Source organism: Argiope bruennichi, chromosome 10 (assembly GCF_947563725.1).
Source record: "Argiope bruennichi chromosome 10, qqArgBrue1.1, whole genome shotgun sequence".
Lineage (NCBI taxonomy): Eukaryota > Metazoa > Arthropoda > Arachnida > Araneae > Araneidae > Argiope > Argiope bruennichi.
Window position 1 is genome coordinate 61,312,815 of NC_079160.1, and position 25,160 is coordinate 61,337,974.

The window sequence follows — 25,160 nt, forward strand, 5'->3', positions numbered from 1 at the left end:
TCATTTTTACCTTATTTTTATTTCATATTCTAACTCCTAATCTGTAAAATCTTTTATATCAATTAATATATATCTACAATTCAATAATCGAGATCATTACCACAGATCATTCGCCACATTTATATAATTTTCTGTATTATTTCTGATTCAGTACATATTTTTTATTGCTCCCTTCCTTATGGCGATTTTTGGAAGGTTTATGGTCTACTTCTTCATTTTTTTTCGTTAGTCGCTAAACGAGGGGAAAAAAAAACACAACCCCTTTGGATATTAATGGGATATTTATCTTCCAATTTTCAATATTTTCATTCTCCCCCCCCCCCCCTTTTTATTTCATCTTGTGGTTTTTCTATGCTTTCTAATCACTTGAACTCTGGCTTCATTAAATTTTAACTTCTGAGTTGCGCGGACGTTTTTTCTCACAGCAACAGAAACGTGATATCATCAAATTCTTGCTACTCTCCAGATTATTCGATCCTATGGACTTTTTATAAAATATTCTTTTAAGAAATAGGTGTGGGTTCTTTAAAAATTTTTATTCTTCACAATTTTATTAAAATAGTTCCATATTTATCTTTTATCAATATTTCTTTGTCAATCTATAACGTGTGCAAAGTCCCGACTAGGAAGTAGGAAGAAGAAAGCGTTAGAATGTATTTTGAATTTTCATATTTTTAGAAATAAACTTGCTGATACCTCAGTTTGTCCAGTATCAGAAAATAGTAAAGCTAGTACAACTCAACATTTAAAGTAAATCCACAGTTCAAATGATTACAGTTTTTTTCCTTGGAATGGAAATAAATTAAATTCTCGGAAAAACATTAAAATTTAGTTTAATTTTTAATTAATTAAAATTCTTCTTAACATTTCAAAAAATTACTCCGAGGTGCACATTTTCACCCTCCAAACGTATCAAATGTTTTGGCAAACGCCGGCCAAGCGATTTGGCTTGCACTGCGCCAAGATGCATGCATGCACATACTCACACGCACACGCACAATTAACGGTGTAGTGATGTCGAGATATTGTAGGAAATACAGTCGTGATAAAAAAACCATAACTCAGTTAATTTTAATTTTAAATGATTAAAAAGGAATCATAAATGTAATTTTCAGGTATATTGTCATGGAGTCTGATCTGTGATCAATGGAGGGAAACACAGCAAAGTTTCGCTTTGAAGATTTTGAGATAAAAACAGGGCAAAAGAAGAAGAAATGACCTTTTACCAGCTCAGAAAGCGGTCTCCCTGTGTTTCGAATGTGGAACTGGGATTAAAAGAAACTTGGAGAGCAGTTTAAGATAATTATAATTAGAACTCTTAGATCTGATGTCGGAAACCAACGCCATGATGACGTCATAAAAACAATATGATGAAAACAACATGATGACGCCCACATATCAAAAGTTAAATAGAAAATAATTAATCTTTAAGAATGCGGATGAAGTGGCGTTATGTCTAAACTTTTAAACTAAGAGTGGCTTTGAATTTTAGGGACTATGGTCGAAGAAAATATACAGACTGTTACTGAAAGTCGTGCCATTGCAGATGAAAAATACTTGAATTTCTGCTCCTAGATGTAGAAAAAATCTTCCGATGTGTAACTAACTATCCGTGTTATGAGAAAAGATTAAAGAAAGATATCCTCAACCCAATTTATCAAGAAGTGAAAAAAAAAGCTTCTTTTTTGCTGTTTTCCGTGACAATGGTCCAAAAGAAATCAAAAGTTCTGATCAAGACTTGATTACCTCGTAATCTTAATACTTCGAGGACTAATTTAGGAGACCTATTAATTACTGAAGAAGGCAGGTAATTTGCGCGTAATTAATTACACACCTTTAGAGTGTAATTTTTCAGTTTTGAAAGAAATCGTTATCGATATATCGATTTTGCTTGCAAGCCCGTGCAGAAAGAATAACAGACCTAATGAGTTTTCCGTTTGTTATTGTTTCGTTGCGAAGATAATTGCCTCCATCCATTAGCGCGTGCCGGCCCTTAAAAAGTGTTCTGAGACGCGAGATTAAGCGCATGTAGTTTAATTAGTTAACACTGTTGGTACGCGCTGGAGATTACTATTCGCAATATTGCGTTGTCCACCAGCCCCATTAATCCTGGCTGAAGTTATCTCGCCGTTTTCTGCTTTAGCAGCGATAGCGATTGCCGAGGCGCATTTTGCTGATTTTCGGCTTTCCAAAAGAAAGTTTATCGCCAAAACTGGCGATAAAAAATGGCGGAGGAACTTTCTGCTGAGTGAAGTGGGATTTCTGAAGTTTTGAAAAGCATTTTGTTTCTTCTTTTTGAAACAAGAAGTTGTGTATAAGCACTAAATAATAGTTATTTTTTGATGAAATTTCGGGAATAATGCTTAAGAATTGTTTGTAATTATACACTAAGAAATCATTTGGATCTGCGATTTTGAATCGCTGCTTTTTGAATTCGAGACAGTTGAAATTCAAGAACTAAATAGCAGTTAAAATGGATTTTTTAGTTGTTGAAAGTTATGGGTGCAAAAGCCTTCTAAATTAAATAACAGACTGAAATAAAAAAAGAGTAGAAGAGGTAGATTCTGATGGACAAACGGGCATTTTTATTTGAGTGAACGTAAGAATTATTGAGACCTAATAATGAATTCATTCATAAAATAAATTTAAACGAAATAACTCAACAGGATTCACTCTATACATTTGGAATTAATTAAACAGATTTCATTACTACTGAATTAAATTATTCCTTTTTGTAAATTTTATAATTGAAGGGTGGGCTATAGAAAGGAAGTACTTCAATTCTAGGACAGTTTCAAATTGCATGTACCAGCTTGGAGTAATCGAAATATTTTTTAATGAAAATGCTATTCTAATATGTAAGAACGATTGAGAAAATTTATCAAAAAGAAAATTTATCAAACAATAAAATTTTTCTCTTTTTTTTATATAATTTTCTCAAAACTCGAAACAGAAATTTGGCAATATTCTATTTTTCTCAATAAATCCTGCATTTACAAAATATATTCTTTAAAATTATTGCATGAAACAAAAATTCAACATTTGTAATATTCTTTTGTCTTACTGCTTATGCTGGTGTCAAAATATGCTTATGTTTTCGGTACTAGCTATAATTCAATGATGTAATTTTATTGATTACAAAAAATTATAATCGATAATTTTTTAAATTTAGTTTTTGTAAAATTTACAAACTATAAATTGGCGATTTTGAGACAGAAAAAGTAATTTTGAAATAAAGACGTTAAATATAAGAGGAGGTTGACAATCCCGCTCCAAATTTCCATTCCATATCTATAGAAGAACGTAAAGCTCATTAGTATTCTGTACACGGTAGATAATTGATTATTAATTCAACTTTATGATACGAAATATTCTAAAAAAATACATTCTCCACAACAAATAAAAATTCTCAAATCCGAATTAAAAATTTTGGGTAGTTTTTTTTTTCTGAATACTATTAGGTGAATAAACTATATTTTTTGAAGAATAATTCTGAAGTCTAAATATATGTAATTTGCCATCATAAATCTCATTAAAAATACTTACTGCATGCTTTCCGCTTTTGGCGACCAACTGTTTCCTGGGAATATTGATCATGTTTAATTTCTGTGAAATATTATATGTATGACTTGATATTCAACAAAAAATCTTTAACCATCAAATTTTGACAGTTATTAAAAGCGGTGTTTTATTATTAGCTTCCCATTTGTTCCATTTATTGTGTACAAAAACCTTCCTAATGGAATTGAATCCCATGAGGCCATAGTGACTGATATTAAAAGCTTAAATTTATCGAAGTATGTTTAAAACTGCACATCATCTATCATGGTAATGTAAATGAACTTTTTGATTCCTCATGTAGCTTATGCAAATAAAACAATAGCAATATTTTTGAAACACAGAGTATAAAATATCTAAAGGAAAGAAAATTTTACGATGGAAAACTGAAATTTCTTAAAGCATACTTGAATCACGGTCTGGTATCATAACATGTTGCACAGTATTGTACAATACAGTGGGATATTATATTATTTTAAATTTAACAATATTATTCAATATTCAACATTATTATACAATATTCTACATTATTGTACATTATTCTACATTATTACACAATATTCAACATTATTATACAATATTCTACATTATTGTACATTATTCTACATATTACACAATATTCAACATTATTATACAATATTCCAGATATTATTTAATATTGTACAATTTATATATGCTGCTGGACTCCAAACTTGTCAGTCCGTTGTTAAAAGGAAAGAAAAAGATCCGCTTGTAAATAGAAAAGAATAATATTCTTTAAATAATGGATTAAATAATTTACATAAAAAGAAACTAAAGTACTTTTTACAAATTTACAACGAAAAAGATTAAAATCACACATTTTTTTCAACTAAAAAGATAAAAAAAAGGAAATATGAAAAAAAAAAATCTGAACTTCAAACAAATTGTCTGAAATATTAATCTTGGAAAATCGAATATTACTTTTTCCTCTTCCTGTGATTACATTGGAGATAAAAATTCATTAATTCCTCAGCTATTAATTTACTGAGATAAATGTCTCTTGAATTGAAATTGAAACAAAAATAATGAAATCCGATAACCATTTAACCACTTACTGGATATTTTCACCAATACTACTTTTTAATTAGAGTTGATACATTTTTTAGATAATTTAATTCAGTTTTTTTTTAAGATTATCACATCACTCAAAAATTGTAAATTCAATGAATATTGTTTTAAAAGTGAATTATTTATTTGAATTCCATTCAAAAGTTGGTAAAATTAAATTTTTCTTAGGAGTCATTTGAAAAGTGAATTTTGAGCTTCCAATTTTAAGATAATTTCAACGGTTGGTCATCGGTGAGATTAACTTTTGGAAATTCTATTAAATGAATATTATTTATTCTTTTAATTACCTCCTTAAAGCGTAGCAGCAAAAATTTTGCTAGTAGGAGATCTATATCGCCTACAAAGTAAATTTTAATATCTCTAATTATTCCATTAGAAATATTATCACTGGAAGACTTTTCAATAACGTAAAAAAGCCAAAATTTAAAAAGAATAACTCGTTTATTTACTATCTTGTACCAGTAATTACTTAAAGAAGTAAGAGTAGCCAGATATTGAAATTTTTTTTTTTTTGCATATTCCATTTTGCCTGCTCATATAATTTTGAGATACATTTTATTTAATATCTGGGAGACAAAGTTTCGCTCGGCAATCATTCCCTCCACCCCCCGTCAAATCCTATATATATATATATATATATATATATAACCAAAATGAAAACTTCATAGTATTTAGAGAGCGCAAATGCAGCTACTTCTAAAACACAGATGAATTTAAATAAAAGTATTAAAATCAAGTTAATATGAAAATCAAATAAACCAAATAAAAAAAGAATCCGGCCTGAAGACTTTTTCAAGGGTCACCTTCAGGCAGGGATTCAAAAAAAGGGATTTTTTCTGTTAGGGAATGCAGACAAGAAAGTCTAATAAGGATTCCTCGTGACCCGAAAATCCCCTGAAATTAGGCCTAAGAGATATACCATTTTAACAGAAAGGACAATACAAAACAACAAATTAGAAGAAAATAACCACTAATAATTAAAAATAAAATAACAAAATAACAATAAACACTAAAAACGCTAAACCATTAAAGAAAAACTAAAATGAAAGCACATATAAGCAGCAGGCAAGGAAATTTTAAGCTATCGATTGTGGTTCCCGCTTTTTAAAAACACAAAGCTAACGTATTAAAGGTAAATAATAATTGTAGTCTCCCAGCGCCATCTATTGAGTGATCTAATATGCAAGGAAAGTTCTATTTTTATTTTAGGTAAATGATTATATATATATAGAAAATTTTTGGAATTTTTTTTTTATATGTAATCACATACTGATTACATATGAAAATTTTTCAATCTTACCTCATCTCACATCCAACAGCGCCATCTCATAAAATTTAGAAGAATCAGTAAATTACCATCCAAGATTGTCATTAACATTGAAAGTATCACAAAAATTTATAAGATGGCGCTGTATGACATTGGAAACATGAGAGTAGATAGAAAAAGGCTCTAATAATTAGTTAAAAAAATGTTTTTCTTTTTTTTTTGTGTATGTAAAATCGCGATTTTTCAGGAAAGACCCTATATTAAATTTGATCCAAATCCCTTTATCTAAATATTAAATTTGATCCAAATCGTTTCAACCGTTTCTGAAATACACGAAATAAATTTATATATATATATATATATATATATATATATATATATATATATATATATATATATATATATATATATATATATATATATATATATATATATATATATATATATATATATATATATATATATATATATATATATATATATAATCATTTCAAAACGATTATGTAACAAAATTATTTTTATATCAATAAATTTAAAGGAATTATTTAAGGAATATAAATATCCCTCCCCCTTCCTTTTAATAACTCTATTGAGATTTAAGAAATATAAGAATATGAAAAAGCCTCTGGAAAAATATCTCTTACATATAATATTTGTCCGAAATTCATCGTAAACAGGATACACTGATTTTCTTGTTCATATTATCATATTCATATTGATGCCATTCAAAACCTTTATTCCTTTTTTTTAAGCGCATGAAGTTTTATTTTGAAGCCCATTACTGTTTTTTTACCAGTTACGAAAAAAACTCTTTAGTCTGAAGAAGGAATAAATCAAGAAATATCAACATTATTGTATTCTATCCTGAATCCGTAGGATCCTGCACTGGCCAATGAAAGACGCCAAATTCAAGATAAAATTTTCGTTTCTCTAAGAGTTACGGAAAACCTAAAGCAATTCAAGTTATTCCCTTCAGTTCAAATAATAGTTTAGTGAAAAAGAAAGAAAACTAAAAGAGAGACTCGTGTCAATATAAAAGGAACTTTCCATACAGTTCTTTGTATTTTTTAAGAGCGATTCTAGCGAAGACCTTCAGTTCATAGTCAGTTTAAATTTCAAATACCTTGTTGGACTTGTTTTTCTTATTTTCTCATAGGACAAGGGATTGTACGTATGAAATGGAGCGTTTCGTAAAGAGTGGAAAGAATATATAGATGTATAAAATAATATCCTTATCATTTGAACTCTAGTTTCACTGTAATTTTGAGTTGAGAGGGCCATATTTTTCCCTATAGACCGAAACTCTTTGTCTGCAATTTTTTTTTCAAAAGTTAATTAATTTTAGAATATTTTCTCATAGACACTTTCATTCCTGCTTTCTGCCTTCTTATACGGCCCATTGCGTAGCCCTTGTCATGACTTGAACAAAAATTCTTGGTAATGCATGAAAAGTTGACTATTTCTTCAAAATCATGAAAAATAAATACCATTAAAAATTCACGACTATTAACTTCTGCTAAAGAATTTATGTAACAAATATACTAGCAGTACCCGCACAGCGTTGCCCGTGACATAACATCCAAGAGGAAAAATTAGCTTTAAACTTAAGTCTAGCCTCCACCCGACATGACATGGGCATGTCACGCAACATGAAACAAACATAAAAATATATTTAGAAATCACAAAAAATAACTACAATATAATTTTTTATATCACACATTCAGAAATAATTAGACTGTTCAAAGATAAAAATATGATATGTACATAAACAAAACAATTCACTAAAAATATACAATAGAAAAACTATTTTAAACTTTAAAAATATACAAATAATACTGTATAATTGTACCCACTGTTCCACACTTGTTGATCAACTCTGTATAACCTGAGATGAAAATAAAATTCAGCTTTCTTCATAATATTTCTTTGTAAACTATGTTGTCTGTTTTTGCACCTGGTGCCAAGACAAAAAGACTTTGTATGTAACTCTAGAATGTGCCACATAAAGTTGTCCATGAGAAAAACATTTTTCGCTTAAGTCAATTCTAGCAGTATGAAACGTTTGTCCTTGGGCTTTATTAGGAAAATAATTAAAATCGCAATTATAAAACTCCTTTTTTTTATTTTGATATGACTTCAATGTATTAAAACAATGACGCCTTACAAAATGGTGCAAATAACCCCAATATCAGTTAAGTATTTCTCGAGTTCAAACATACAGGCGCTTTCAGGAGACTTCATTTTATATAATTTATAGATATATTACAATAAAAACTCGAAATCAGTCAAAACATGAATTAACTTGGCAAAACGCATTTTAACTAACAGCGCTAGGGAGAAACCGAATTAGTTATATAAAACACGCGTTAGAGCGAACCCATTTTATTTAGTTATTTATCTATTATTTTCTCTAGTTATAAATATATGGTTATTATTTATACTAAATTTAAATATTATAAGTATTTATACAGTAGACTATAGCTAATCAGGATGAAAGATTGATACCAAGTTTATTCAATGATTGTCAAATCTGAATTCGATGTATCGTCTTACATTTTCTTGCTTTAAAAAAGAGTCCCGAATCAGGAATCTGAGAACAGCAGCAAGAAAAGGAGCAGTAGGAAGACAAGGGTTCGTCCGCTGCTCTTGTAAAAGAAATTGTTCATCAAAGAGAAGTTTCTGTATGAAAAATAGTTCTCTTTGCAATACTAAGTATCAGAGTAGTTTGTCTTGTCGAAATAAGTAATTTGTAATAAAGGTACTACAGAAAAAAAATATTTTATTATCCAAATAAGTATTTTTTTCCTTCAATGATAGGCTTTTTCCACAAACACTGTTTTACTAAGTATAGTTTAATTCAATAATTTTAGATACGTACAAATAATATTGCCGCATTGAAGAAAGTCAGTCGAATTTCCACGGCCGAATGGTCATGGCACTGGTCTCATGATCAAGAGACCTGGGTTCGAATACGGCTAGAGACAATGCGATTAATAGTATATGTAAATACTTAATTGTTTGATTTTATGTATTTCTTTATTTCATGTTCCAGAAGATACTGGACATTTCTTTAGTTTATCAGACAAGTGTTCTGGACTTTTCTTACTGTCTCCAGAAGAGTATTCTGGAACTTTCTCTGCTTGTATAAAAGCAGAAGATTTGTCAGTTACTGTATTCTCAGTTCTGTGTTCAGTTAATAAATTGATTTAGCTCTACTTCGTGTGTGTATTATTGAGTTCTATACCAAAGTATCTACGTGACAATATTGTCTAACAAATCAATCAAAACACAAATTAAACGGGTTCACCCTAGCGTTGTCAGTTAAACACATTTCTCTAGTTGGTTCGGGTTCTCCCTAGCGTTATTAGTAAAACGCGTTTTACCTTGTTAATTCGGGTTTTGGAGGATTTCGGGTTTTCAATGTAATAAAATATATCATTTCGGTCTATATTTTGTAGCACAATCATGATATCTTTGACGAGGGAGATAATGAAGAGAGAATGTAGAAAGAAATTTTTTTGTCACATTTTTGATCATAATCATAATTGAAAAGATAAATTAAATTACATTTTGAAAATCTAATTATTTTTCCTGGCTACTTTATGCGGTTGAAATATTTAATAAAATTCTTGCGCTTTTATATTGGTTAGTATTTCATACTTCCCCTTAAAGAATTAGTAAAACTGGAGATTTCATTATCAAAGCATCAATTTTTGACATCTATAGAGTACCTCGGAACATATATGAACTTGAAGAGAAGGCAGTTAATATTGATACGAATCCTTACTACTGGAAATGGATTGTCGGTACTTAATGGTGAAAATTGTACTTCTTCATTATAAGACTCTCCCTGTACATGGTGGCTGGTGCAGCCACAAAGTCCTCCAAGTCGGGACAAAACCAATGCGGGTATTGGATCAGAGGGGATCGTTCTCTTATTCAGGTTTAAATTACGATCTGTGAATGATTGAATGAAATGTATGAATGAAGTCCGGCTCGTGAAAAGGACTGTGATGTATGAGTAGCCAAGACATATTCTTGACCCTAGATGGCGCTAGTGAAACAAGAGACGCTGAAACTCGGCTTAAAATTACTGATTTCGTCATCGGTCTTGTCCATGACAAGTGCCATAAGCAACAACAACAACAACTTCTATATAATAGCTTCACAGAAAGAGAGCACTGAAAAAATTTGAAGGAAATTTCATGTGAAGAAATTCTGAGAATGGTAGCATGATAATATTTTAATTTGATTTATCCCCTGTTTCTTCGACTGGGTTGATTGCATCCTCTGTTGCATTCGTTGCGCAAAGATTTTTACATTGAAGGATTGACAGAAAGAATGACCGCCAAAAAACGTTCAACAGCTGCTAGCGAAAATTTACTCGTAGTTATAACAGCAACGAAATCGAACATTAAAAAATAATTTTAATATGTTGCAGTGCGCATTATGTGTAAGTACATAATAATTAAAACAACGGGCACTACTTTGATATATCAAGTACTGTTTTAGACTAAATTTAAAATGTTTACAATAAAAATTAAAATTATAGAAATTACGGTCAGAAAACAAAATTTATATTGCTAAAATATCATATTTAATATTTTAAAATGGCGTAAAAATTGTTTTTGTGCCTCAGTTATCTTTAAAGTCATCGAGGGAAAAAAACATTAAAATTTCGATTTTAATTTGAATTACAATCTAATTAAGAATTATAAAAACTCTTTCTTTTTGAACATATGCTTATCATAAAATAACTGAAATTTGGTAGTTCTAAATTTCACCGTTTGCTGAGGTTTTAAATCATTTTTGCATAACACAATCTACAGATAAAATACCTTTATGTAAACCCTATCATGTAAAAATGATTTTATTTGACTCATAATTGAAAATAATTCTGAATGCATATAAAATTTCAAATGTGGTAAAGATACATTATCGGTGAAATTAGAATTTGACGAAAGGAGAAAAATAGTAAAGCTTTATTTCTATAAAAAAACAACAAAAAAACCCTCTCTTATAAAAAATTGAAAATACCAAATTTGTGAAAAATAACTTTAAAAATAATTTGAAGTATTTAAAAAGCTTCTATTTCGTTGACATGAATTTTTGAGCAGTTGCCCCAAAAAAGAGAAGCCTAAGATATTAGAAATCTAAGCACAGTTTTATAAACATACAAAAAAAAAAATATTTGAATAAGACACGAACAGGCAAACAAAAAAAAAGTATATTATAAAATGACATAGGAAAAAAATGGATATCAGCAGACATTTAAAATACATTCTAGAATATTCTTTTCATATAAAAATAAGATTTCAAAGATGATAAAACAATTTCCTTTAAAAATTTTGCCAACTTATGAAGAAAGAAATCTGTTTTCAGGAATCAATCCAGAATAAACCCTAGAAAAATTATTGCTGAATATATATTCAGAGAGAGCTGGTTACATATTTACCCATCTTTGGAATTGTGCCCAACTTTTTTTAAATGGCATATTATTCCGATAAATATTCTTTCCAATCCTTACGAAATGCTCCATTTCATCCCAGAAGTCTCTTGTTCGATGAGAAAACAAGAAAAAATGAACACGGTATTCAAAATTTAGACCGATTATGAACAGAAGGCCTTCGCTCGAATTGTTCTTGAAGAATACGAAGAACTGTATGGAAGGTTCTTTTTATAACGACACAAGTCTCTCTCTGTTTACTTTTTCTTTTACCAAACGATTCTTTGAACTACGGGCAAGTTGAATTGTTTTAAGCCTGCCGTAGCTCGAGGAGAAACGAAATTTATTTTGAGTTTCATCCCAAAACGTTCTTCATCGGTCATTCAATACAGGATTCCATGGATGCAGAATCGAATGCAGTTATGTCCATATTTCTGAGTTTATTTACTCTTTAGATCTAAGTCTTTTTTTTATAACCGGAATGGAATAGCAATGCGCTACAGAATAAAAATTCACGCGCTGGAAAAATTTCGTATGGATATTTTGAATGACAGGAATATAAATGTGATAGAATCAAAAACAAAATAAATATTGCGTGTTTGCGATAGTTTTCGGACAAATATTAAATACGAGAAACAATTTTCGGAAGCGCAGTTCAAAAGGAATATTCTTCACACTTTTTTATTTCCGTTTCTTGTCTATGCCACTTCAACAACAATTCATAGAGAAGACAGAACTGATTTTTCTTGATTAAATCTTTTTAAATGTACTGTTACGGATTTTAGAGAATTAATTTTGTTTGACAGTTGTTTTCTAAAATGAAATTCTTTCGAGATTTTTAATATTTTCGAAATAATTCTGCTCGTTCTATTTCAATAAATAAAAAATTCAAGTAATCAGTTAATGATCGTTAATAATTCATTGTTTTTATAAATATTAAATAAATATACTTTATATCTATACTTTTACTATATATAGAAATTATAAAAATTATATGCATAAATTTAGCTGAAAATTCTTACAGTTATAAAAGAAGTAATGTTATTACTTTTACGAATGTGAACTACTTGTTTATTTTAAATTACATAGTGATGCAACATGTAAAATGTACATACATATAGTGATGCAACATGTAAAATGTACATACATATAGTGATGCAACATGTAAAATGTACATACATATAGTGATGCAACATGTAAAATGTACATACATATAGTGATGCAACAGTCACCTCAAATTGATTAGAGATTTTGCATTCTTTCTAGAAAACTATCCGTTTTCTTAAGCTTCAAACTATAGCTTGTAGAGCATCTTAAATTCTTAAAATCAAAATAATGCTCCAAGCATTTTAGAATTTCATCGACTTGTTTATTCTTTCAACTTAACAGCGTATCTTCCAAACATTGCCAGATTCCAGAAGGTTTACAATTGATCATCAGCTATTATACAAAAAATAAACGAAATAATATTAACAAAATATGTTTATCAAAGAAAAAATCGTTTGCTTTTACTTTTTAATAATATTTTAACAAAATAAAAATAGCAGCAGTTATAAAATGTCTGAAAAGCAATCGTCTGCTAAATATCTATTAACAGATTTAGATAATGACATTTACCGAACAAGAGATATATTTCAAATTGAAAAAATGTTTAAAGATATTAAAGAATTACAATTTTTGCTGCTTATCAATAGATGGAATGCTAAAAAAATGTAATCTAAATTTTATATAATACTCCGGTCTTTTTAGTTATGTTTAGCAAAGCATTATTGATGTTACAATGTTTTAATACTAAAACAGTGATTGATACTCATAATTGCATAACTTTGTTAGATTTGGATGTAGAAAAAAAAGGGACCTTTAGTTTTTACTTTCAATGCACTTGTATTATAAATATTTTATTACTTCAAACGAATGTATTTGAGGAATGTATTAAAGGTTAGATACGATTCTTCCAGTTACTCATTTATTGATTCGAACAAAAAGAAATATAATATTTTGGTTTAAAACATTTTTTTTAATATTTGCATGAAGTTTTCCAGAATAAAAAATCGAAGAAGATACTACATTCAAATAAAAAATTATGATTACGATCAAAGTCAATTTCATTTTGAATTTACTTCAGAAACAAGCGAAACCTCTCCCCTCCCAATCTTTTCGAGTTTTAAATTTAACCATTTTCGACAACGCATTTGATTTGTTCAGTTTTGTTCATTGAATTCTTTCGTTTACCCTTCTTATAAACATTAGAAATATTGTATAAGAAGAATATTATCCTGTTTATATGAACATGTATGGATGTATCAGCAACAACAAGAAAGAATCTTTGGATTTCATCAAGTTTAAAGAACTAATCAGTTTATCAAGAAATCACCTTAAAGAAAGTTATTATCTCTTGTTCTAATGTATTACTTCATAAATGAGTGACGGCAACGCTTATCGCCAATAAAAAATACAGTACTGGCAACTCGACTGTATATCGAAAGTAACAGCAGATCTCTCTTTTTAAAATTTAAAAAAAGCTGAACATGTTCAGCTATCTCACAAAGTATCTCTTCAAAGTTCTAAAAAAAGGTAATAGGAAATTTCTTTTTCATATAACCTAAAGGTTATAGTGTATTAATTTATTATAATTGTTAAATCTTGTCCTCACTGACAGCTTACCGATATCTATAGTATATTGTCAAAAAAGAGGTGAGACATCATATGAAAGGAAGTTTATGTTTAGCAATAGAGAGAATTCGAATTATTCGAGGAATATGCAGGTGGAATAAATACTCATCTTTCTGGGTACTACTTAGTAAAACACAATCTTCGAATAGTGTTACTTTCGGGATGCTTAAGCGAACAGTTTAAGGTCAGACAGTTGCATTCCCTTTTCTCTCTCTCTCTCTCTCTCTCTCTCTCTCTCTCTCTCTCTCTCTCTCTCTCTCTCTCTCTCTCTATATATATATATATATATATATATATATATATATATATATATATATATATATATATATATATATATATTATGTATCTCAGAAACGGCTCTAACGATTTGTATCAAATTTTATATTTAGATAAGGTTTTGCTTTTTAACTTAATCTATAAAGTTGTCTTTCTTGAAAAAACGAGATTTTACACACACATTTTTTTTTATAATTAACTATTAGAGTAGATACATTCAACTTCCGCTTCGAAGCCTGGGAAGTAACATATAGTAGTCAGAGCAACAAGAATTATGTTTCTTGCGGGTCTTTGGTTCGAGTTGCACATTTTGATTTATTTTTTTCCTTATGTTTTTATATTTAATATTTTTGATTCTGAAGTTTATCAATATAGGTGTCTTTTCTAAAAAAGCCGATTTTACACACACACACACACAAAATTAGTATTAAAGTCTTTTTATATCTGCTCTCATGTTGACAATGTCATATAGCGCCATCTGGGGCCCTATTTTACAATAGTAAAACTAAGGGTAAGTTCAAAAATATAAGTAATGATCGACAAACTACAAAATGAATATTGTAATATAGCAAATTGTTTCGAATAACAAGTTAAATTAAGTGCATTCATGATTTTTTTTATTTAAATGACCAGTTCACGTGTAGGTAAGTCAGTACGTGACTCGTATCTAAATATCTTCGCCCCCCCCCAAAAAAACACGATTTTACCACAAAAAAAAACTTGCTGATTGAAGCTTTGTTTTCCATGTATTTCAAATTATCCTAAGTACTTCTTGCAGAGAGTACTAGAATAGTAAACAATTATATTCTTATTCCAATTTATAAAGTAATTATAATTTTGATTACGGTTCGATTTGTATTTCGAAAAATTTGACATATATTTCAATACCTAGCACGAGCCTTCATTGCCTGAAATTAAAATTTACCAATTTATTTCTGATATAAATATTTAAAGGGTAATTCATTTTACAAAGCTTTAAATAAAACCCAAATTAACGAATTATTTCTAAAATTACGTTCACCAGCTCAAAGCGTTTAGAGACATTGATAACGAAAAAAGAAAATGAAATATATGATGTGAAAAAATAATGGCTTTAATTAAAAAAGAGCAATAATGGAAATATTCATAAAGTGGCTGAATTGCCCAGCAGATTTCATTAATTTTATTTCAGCCTCTCTGAAGAGATTAATTTCAGTAAATTATTAGCCGATGAATTAATGGATTTTATCTCCAGTGTGATCTTCGATAAGAGAAAAGTAATCTTCGTTTTCCGAGATTAATATTTCAGTCAACTGATTCGAAAATTTGATTATTTTCGTTTTCCATTATGCTTGATTCTTCCAAATGTTTCTTTTTGCATTTGAAAAGAATGCTATTTCCACTTTTTCTTTAATTTTTTTTTGTAACTTTTAAAGACTTGAATCGCACTTATTTTTTTTTAAATCTCTGCAGACTTAAAGAAATATTGTATTTTACTTCTAATTATAAATGTGTTTTTCGATACTTTTAAGAATCGATTTGCTTTTAAGTTAAGTGTTGTGGTTTTTCTGTATGAAAGATATTTGATTTTGGAAAAATTAATAGATAGTATTGTAAAAGATTTATCATACCAAACGTAATTTTTAACACATGATTAACTGTTATTCCATTTTTAAAACTGCATTTATGCTAATTTCTCTTTCCAAAACTGTTATTTGTTTCAAGATTTATTGAAAAAATATTCAGAATAGGAAAAAGCGAAATGCACTAATCTTTTTATAAAACGTAACAATTTTCTTGCTTTCAAAAAAACATTTGGATTTATCTAAAATTGCATAAATCTTACTTTTCTCTAAAATATTTCGTATTATACTCCATAAACTCAGAAATCATGATAATAGTTTATAAGAAATATCATATGTTGCCTGTTTTATATTAGTACAATATCTTAGGAGGTTTAGATTTATATTTAGCTTTCAAATGAATTTTTAAAAATGTTTAAGTGCTGTAGAAATTGGACTCTTCCATATAGTTGATTAAATTTTAATAAAATAATACTTAAGATAATACTTATAAAAATCTTTAAAATAAAATATAATAATAATTAAAATAATATATCAAATTGCATTTAAAGTATCAGGATTCTGCTCTGCATTGAGAAAAAGTTAATTTCGTTACTTTAAATTCTATATAGTTTAATCAAAATAGAAAAAATAAAATATGTAAATAATCAGAACAGGCAGCCAAAATGTTTAATCAATTTATTCCAGAAATGAGTTAATTCAATTTGAATAAATTATTTCTTCTCCTGCTTTTACTTTTTTTTTTGTTCTCATGGATCAAAGAATAAAAATTCTAATTGAAAGGCTGAGCTCCAGTATACAGCTCCGCCAAATTGGCGATATATTTGGCGATAAACGGTAATTTATGGCTGCCGTAATCGGCATCCGCACTCTACTTTATGGTAACCTTAAACCTGACCTCTTTAACTTTTAACTTTAACTTCTAATTTTAAATTTTACTAAATTCATACTGTTTTTGCCATCCACTTGCATCAGAGGACTTGCTGTTAGCTCCCACTATTTTCCACGTGGTCAGGTTATATTTTTCTATTTTTATTCATAGATATGGCATATGTTAATGTAGCAATTAAGGATGCTGAAAAATTTCAAAATGTGTTGCATGGATTTAAGGTTCCAAAGGTGTCAGACAATAAACCGACGATTAAATCTAACACGGCTTCGAAAGTTCCGGTCAAGAATCACAACGTACTAAACACGCATTATTGGCGACTTCTTGGCGAAACAAAAATTGTGCCAATAGACTATATACGAGAGCTGCTCTAATGGAAAATTTGTTTATGGAAATGTTTAGTGGCGGGAAGACGAATGCGTTAGAATAAGCAAAAAAGTAAATATCGTTTGCTTGTGACAGTTTTCGAATAAATATTATGCATACGAAATGCATTTAAAGAAACGTAGCCGAAACAAATTTTCACCATGTTTTTCGTGACAGTTTTCGAATAAATATTATGCATACGAGATTCATTTAAAGAAATGTAGCCAAAGCAAATTTTCGCCATGTTTTCTGTTATGCGGCATTCTGATATATATCATTTCAAAAAATATTTACAGCAAAAACACATAAATTATATAAATTCCACAAACAAATCATATGAAATTTATTCTATGAATTTTAGATAAATGTTACGTTTTTCATGGAAGTTTGACATAAAATTATTTTTCATTATTACGTTTTCAAGATTAGATGTTCTTTTCTGTAATTGATTGTTTAATAAATCTATTTTCTGAGAAAACAATTTTCAGATCTTGTATTACAATTGCGAGATTTGATGTAGACGCTCATAGATATTATTTTATATTGTCGTATAATATATGCATAAAAAAGCTCCTCTATGTGAAAAATATAACAGATGAATTTTTTTCCTTTGTTTTTGCTATAAAATGAAAACAATTCAGCAATGATTTATATAACCAAATTCAATGAAAACAAATCAACTCATGTCAAACTTCTCAAACTCAAAAATCAACTCATGTTCATATTCTTGCGTCAAGTTAACTTATTATCGTGTATTTGCTACTTTTAATTTAAGAACAGTTAATTATTTTGTTGTTTCTAATAATCAGTTCATTTTTTTTAAATATTTTCCGCTGTAATATAATTCTGATTCATGTTTTAGTAGTTTCATTACGCCTTCTTCTTGTTTTTTTGTTAACTTTGTGAATTATTCTATCCTCTATGTCATGTCACAAATTGTATAATAAAGTTTTCGATCGCAGTGCCAAAGTTTCCCCTACCGGCGTTTTTTGGTACTATTTTTTTCTTTATACATCGAAACCGCATACTTTAATGTGCATGCGGTTTCGACCAAATTTTGTTATATTTCGTACAGTACATAACAAACTACAGGGCTTCGAACACCTCCTGTTATTTCTAGATCACCCTGTACTTACCATATAGCATACCTCCCATGTATGGAATATTTTACAATTGAGCAATTTAAGCCGAAAGGAAGGAAGTAATTTAGTAATCTGACCTTTTCACTTACACACTAATTTCGGTCACTAGGACAAGCTTCGATTACGATGGTAACGAACACTAGTTAATCGAAGTTAGAAAAACAATTCTAATTAAACTATAGTATGCAAAATAATGTTAAGAGACCGAAGAAAAGCCATATGTACTCCGAATGTGCACCTAAGCAAACAATTAATAGCTGGTTTTGACCAAATTTAATTTGATATATTGCAAATAGGAGTTTCTAACTCATCGTTTATTGTTTTATAAAATATATGTAAAATTAAATATCATTGTTTCTGAAAGTCCTGAGGTTTATAATTAATATGCGCATTCATATGCAACTAGTTGCCTCTTACGTCCAACTAGTTATTTCAAAATATTATTTAATATATTATTTATGTATATTGAAATTTTTATATTGTAACTGAAGATCTATCTGATGGGTATGCGGGGAAAAAGTTCTGCAGACTTAGTAAGGGATAAAAATGCTTTATTCTCCTCAAGTATACGAATATATAGTAGTAAAACAGTCGAAACTTACAAAAGAATTGCATTTGCAGTAAACAGCATATAGGCAAGATATCTTTAAACAACTGCAACATCTTATAAAACGCATAAAAAGAATTTGCTGGGGATCAGCAATCCCAAGAGAAACTCCCTAAACTACTCACTTTTCTCAACTGGACTCGAAGCCGCTTTTGATAGCTTCCATGACAATGTAGTGAACATTTGAAAAAGAAGTGACAGAACTCGCGTTCTCATGAAGCCATCACAAAGATTCTAGAAAATTCTAGGTACTTCATGTTTTCGTGAAATTTATCACCAAGTCTCCAAATAGTCGCCAGGTTTGTTGTCAATAACAGGGGTCACCCATTAGAGCCGTCTGTAAAATTCTCTTTCTTCCTAGGAAATCAAATGCGCAGGAAGGCAATATTTCAAATTCATAACAATATATATAATTTTTTCCCCCTGGTATCTTAAGTAACGACTTGAAGATTGCCGACTGAATTTAGTTTTCCCTATTTCTGTTATGGCAAATAAAAGAGAAATGCTACTTGTGCGAATATATAAAAGGAATGATTGTCAGTAAAATGTGTATACTGAATTTAGGCCCAATTTTTCAAAATAAAATTTTTTATTATTGTCAAGAGTTTTTATAAGTAATAATCCCCTTTCAAAGTTCTTTCTTTTTTTTCCTTCTGACTTTCTTCAGTTTCTATATCCACAAATGCCGACAATCAGTTTTAACTATTTCTCGAACAGCTATTCAGTGTATGATATTTTATAGAGCTTTTACTTTATTAAAAGTAAATGTGAAATTCACAAAAGGATTTCTTATATATGTAATGATATTTCTTAATCTAACTTAAAATACAATTAATCTCTTAATTTTGATCTTAATTTAGTTCATATCAACTTCATTCTAAACTGTTCCCTTATTTAATGATCCCCTTTTTAAAAAAATCAATTCTACACCCGCTCTAGAAAATTAATGACTTTAGCACTTTCACACTCTCCGGGTGAATAGAAAAAAAAATCCCTAATGCTTAACCACATTCTTCTAAAGATACTTAAGATTCCCTTGCCTAAGCCAACACGTGTCAAAGAAATCCCTATCAGAATTTCATAGTAAAATCACTGAAGGGAAAAATTTCTGTCTCTTTTGCTTTTGTGTCGTGATGTAGACTGATGCATCTTTTATGATCGTTTATTTCTTGTACAAATTATGCTGCCGGGAAACCTTCCCGGCCAAGCATCTATTAAAATGTGTGCACGCACACACGAACACGCGCGTTATTATTATTATTAATGAATTTTAAATTTAAAACCGCATTAACCTAATGTCGAATTAGAGATTTTGAAAGAAACATTTACGGTAAGAGTGGTTTTCCAATAAAAAACAACAACGGGCAACCCCCCTCCCCTAGTTTTTTTTCCCGCTAAGTCTTAAAAGTGACGACACAATTCATTTCAACAGAACATTTTTTTCGATGTCACATCGAAACACGCACCATAACATAATAAAAAATACCTTTTCAAACATGCATGGCAGTAAATATTGATGCACATGCATTTTTCACTGCTCCATCTGTAAAATAAATTTTTCAGTGTGAAAATAAATTTAAACAAAAATAAACATACAGAAATAACAGGTTAAGGCGAAATTGAATCAAGACCATAAACTCTGACTTATTCATCCCAAATAACCACGAGAAGCAATCTCAGAAGATAGCAATACCACCAAGAACTAGCTAGCATACGGACAACATGGTATTAATAATGCAGAAGTAATTGAAGTCGATGCACTATTTTAAAACTAAACCAGGCGGATTTTTTTTACCTTTGGTGATTTCTATTCCGTTCCTCAGCCATTTCAGCTGCGTAGCTGGCTTGCTATTTTTTGCCAGACATTGAATGGATAATTTCTGGCCTTCTTTCATTTCAACCGTGCTTCCATTCTTGTAACCCCGGATTTCCAGCGCTTTTGGCGGAACTGTAAAAAAAAGAAAGAAAAAGGACATGGAATCACTAGAAGAATAAAGCAAATGGCAGTAAAAGCAAGTTGAAATGGTTCGAAGTAGGTAGTAAAGAAAATAAACTATTCATAGGTAGTTTAAAAATAGTTGGTGCTATCATTTTGAAAAGAATTTTCGGAGAAGAAATAGTTAAATGTTTAGGAGGAGGGTTTTTGAGATGAAAGAACGGAGTTAAATTTATCTATGGTAATTGTCAGAATTTGTACATTTGACGATTTTAAGAGCTAAGTTTAGTTTGATTAATGTTTCGTTTTGAAGCTACACGAGTATTTGAAGACAGAACTTGACTTTGAGCAGCGGTCAGATCAAGATGCCTTTTCAAACTTCACTTTAATCTCCATTCTTTTAAGCCGTAACAGAGCTATAATGGTTGAGTCCTAGCTTCGGAGTTGGATTATTACATGTTCCAGACCTGAATATCATGAATGATATTTAAAACTTTTGGACCTAGTGCCTGCCAAATCCGCCTATTTTTTACCTCTGGTAACGCGTGAAAGTTTGAACTGGGAGCTGCCATATCAAGTGCATTTTTACTATCTAATAACATCCAATTGGGGAGTACCTCGTAATTGAGGGTGAGAAGCTTCCAGTATGGTGGTTGGTTCTCGCCACCCTAGTGAGTGCAGATATGTTGGAGATTGGCTTCCTCCGATCGATGATGGGACGTACTTCCCACGGGAAGGGTTATACCGTGGCCGGTGATGGCCCTTAGAACTGAACGATAGTTCCCGCCCGTGTTAATGTCGCGGCAGTCTGGTTATTCAGTTTTTTACGCGTACCTCAGGCCTTGTCGAAGTAGTTAGTTTATGATTAAGCATGATAACGATTTTAAAATACATGCGGCTAAAATTATTTCTTGATTAACTTTGAAATGGAACATTAACTTTAATAATCAGACTACGCTACACCGACGTAAAGACGTTTAACCCAGACATCAAGTTTCATGTCGACCAGATCCATCTGCAAGGCATTGATGGAATTGAGTTTCAAACGCATGTTCCTGCAATCTTAAAGCTGAAACCTTAACATCAGGCTTCCAAACTTCCAAAGCAAATAGTTTCTAATAAGAAAATTGAAATTACTGCTTTGAAATCAATCTTTTCTTTTTAATACAAGTAGGTTTTGAAACGATTGGAAACTATTATAAAAATCATTAAAATTTCTTTAGTATATTGACAATGAGTTTTAAACGAATTTTCTTTAATATTTTATTTTTATTTTAATATAATAATTTTCCTGTCGATTCATTTTCCATTTTGCTTTCCAACAATGATTCAGTGTGAGAGTTTGTATATTTGTCAGTATTTTTTTTTTGTTTATTTTTTTATGCACGGGCTAAATTTCCAGTTTAAATAACGAAGTGAAAGATTAATTATGTGTTACTTGTTAATCAAACTGGAACCAGAAATTGAACAATTTTGTTTAGTTTTTAAAAATAAAATTAACAAAGAATTATTTAGAGAAAACTAGCAGCAGTGTTTTACCCGAATTTTCTTGTACATTCTCTTATATATATATATATATATATATATATATATATATATATATATATATATATATATATATATATATATATATATATGTATTATTAAATGCATGTTATTATTGAGCAATAGTTACGAAAAAACTCATTAGACTGTGATCTTCGGCGATATTTTTAACGGTTTGCCGCTGGGATGCAAAAGTACTTGAGAGCTGAATATATATTTGGACACCCTTTTCTTCGAATTGAAAGGGTTGACCGTCTGTCGATCTTTGCCAAATTTGGATACGGAACTATAATTGTTGTTACAAGATCACATATCAAGTTTCATATATTTAAGTCATTGCGCTTTTGAATGATCGGATTAATGTATTTGTTAAAGCAAAGACCGACAGACGGTCAACCCTTTCAAGGATTTAATAGATATATACATTTTAGATACCAAATATCATCCATCTTGCTCTCATCGTTTTGTAGTTACAATTTAGCTTCTATTCGGAGAGTCGTATCATTCTTTCTCTTAATGAGTTTCGTTCAAAATTTTAAATTTAAATGCATTTTAAATTTTCTTTCAAAATACAAATTTGGAGAGGAGCAAATATGATATTTCATCTGTCTAGTTAAAAGTATTTTTGAGCTAATGCGTTCACACATAGACATAATTCCAAAAATGTGTTTTTGGGACTAGAGATTCGGCAAAATCTTGAGTTCAAGTTTTTTGACAGTTACAGTAGTTACTTTTTGTAACCCATTTTTAAAGGTTTCAATAGCAAATTCTATGCATTTCATGAAAAAAAAATGGTGTAATAAATATGCCCTAAAATTTCACTTTTTTGAGAAGTGGAGAACTCTTTTGAATAATTATTTGGAATAATGAAAATTAATTATATTTTTGAATCCTCTTATAAGAAATTTGATTAATTATTAAGAGACTCCTTTATAGTCTCAATACGTGGTAATTAAAACCTGTGAACTTATTTTTATAATTTCTCATAAACTATTTTGAAAAATCTCGTTGAAAGAAACGAAGTCAAGAATTCCGATTAATCTAATGCCTATTAACCGAATTTTGATTACCCGAAGTGATTACGGTCTCATTCCTTTCTGCTTGAAAATCTAAGTTACACAGAGTGTTCCAAAATTGTTACAAGATTTGAATTTGCCACCATTCGTGCAGTCATTTTTTGGCAACCCTATTAAAAATTCATTTGACAGCAGATAATTTAGGGTTAGCAAAAATGCAGTGTTATACATTAGAACAACGTGTTAACGCAAGATTTGAATTAAATAAAAAAAACACATTTTTCTTTAAATTGTTGTATTTTTATTGAATCGTAAAATACACAGGATAGGGTTATATATGGAATAACACATAGGAAAAATGGCCTCCACAGCTTTGTTGGCACATACGCTCTCTTTTGCCTAAATTTTCCAAGACCATTTCGCATAAATGTGCCTGATTTCGTTGATGCAGCGTTGAATTTTCTCCTTCTAAGCACGCGTGCTTATGGATTTCTTGGCACAGACATTTGAATTCAAATGATCCGATAAAAAGAAATCCAGTGGTGTTACATCACTCGATCTAGGGGGCTAATTCTAAATTTTTTTAACTATAGCCTCCAGACTTTCATTATTTTTTTTATATATTGTTCAATAATGAAAACACGTTGTTCTATCGTGTAACACTCTATTTTTTACTAACCCTAATCAGCTATCAAATAGATTTTTTTTAATAGGGTTACCAACATTTTACTGCTCGAGTGGTGACAAATTCAAATCTTACGTTAATTTTGGAACACCCTTTACTATAACAATGAAAAATCAAATACTAGTCTAAAAATAATGCTTCAGAATAAATTAAAACTCAATTGACAAAAATTTATTCCATACTGTCAGAAGAATTAATTTCGCCCATTAAATTATTTTAAGCTAAAATGGAAATTCTAAAAGCTATGTCTATCCGAGAAAAAAATATTTCTTTCATTATTTAAGTAAATACAATTTGTGAAGAATTAGGATTTCATTTTTTTTTTTTTTTTTTTTTTTTTTGTAAATGAAATCAATTTGTTTAAGTGCTTTTTAAATTGACTAAAAGGTTCTTATTCGCTCACAATAAATTAAATTACAAAAAATTCATTATGATTTATAATCTTTAGTAAATCTTCTTAAATATTTCATTAATAATTTTTTCTCCTCATAGAAAAAGATATTAATTGAATTTGAATCATAGAAACTCTGATATTAAATCCTTTGAAATTGATGTAGAAAATAAATTAATTTCCTTTTCAAAGTTAGGAAGATCTTGCGACATGTCAACTGCAATTACAATTTAAAGAGTTTTGATTTATTTTTCGGTTAGTTAAATAAATCGTATAAAAATACTGAAAAATGTACTCTATGACTGAAAGGAAATTTTGTAAGAGAAAAAAAAAATCCCTGTGATTTTAGCGGAATATATTTTTATAGTTTTCCATTAAATTTCTTAATCAAATAAATGAAATAAATTGATACGCTATAAATTTCATATGGAATTATGCAACAAAAAAATAGTTTTATCCTTTGCGATATAAATACTTCCAATGGAAAAAAGTGGCATTATCAGAAAAAAAAAAAATCCTCTCGGCAAGCTGGAAGGCAAAGGTAGATAGGCCGGCGTCCTAGCACAGGGTAGCGCATCTTCCCCGTGATCTGGGCGTACCGGATTCGAATCCCTGTTCGGGCATGATTGTTCTTCATCTGTGTTCTATCTGTGAAGTGTGTGAATGTGCCCCCCTGTAAAAAGGGGTTGTACAAGCATGTGTGAATTTCATC

General features: G+C 29.6%; 1 protein-coding gene across 2 annotated transcripts in view; it reads right to left on the bottom strand.

Annotated features, from left to right (window-relative positions):
- The window catches only part of LOC129989305 (nephrin-like), an 827,768-nt gene that overhangs the window by 264,541 nt on the left and 538,067 nt on the right, over window positions 1–25,160 (bottom strand). For both annotated transcript variants that reach the window (XM_056097747.1, XM_056097749.1), the window contains exon 5: window positions 20,671–20,823. In XM_056097747.1, coding sequence (XP_055953722.1) covers window positions 20,671–20,823 — 153 coding nt within the window. The remainder of the gene's footprint in view (window positions 1–20,670; window positions 20,824–25,160) is intronic.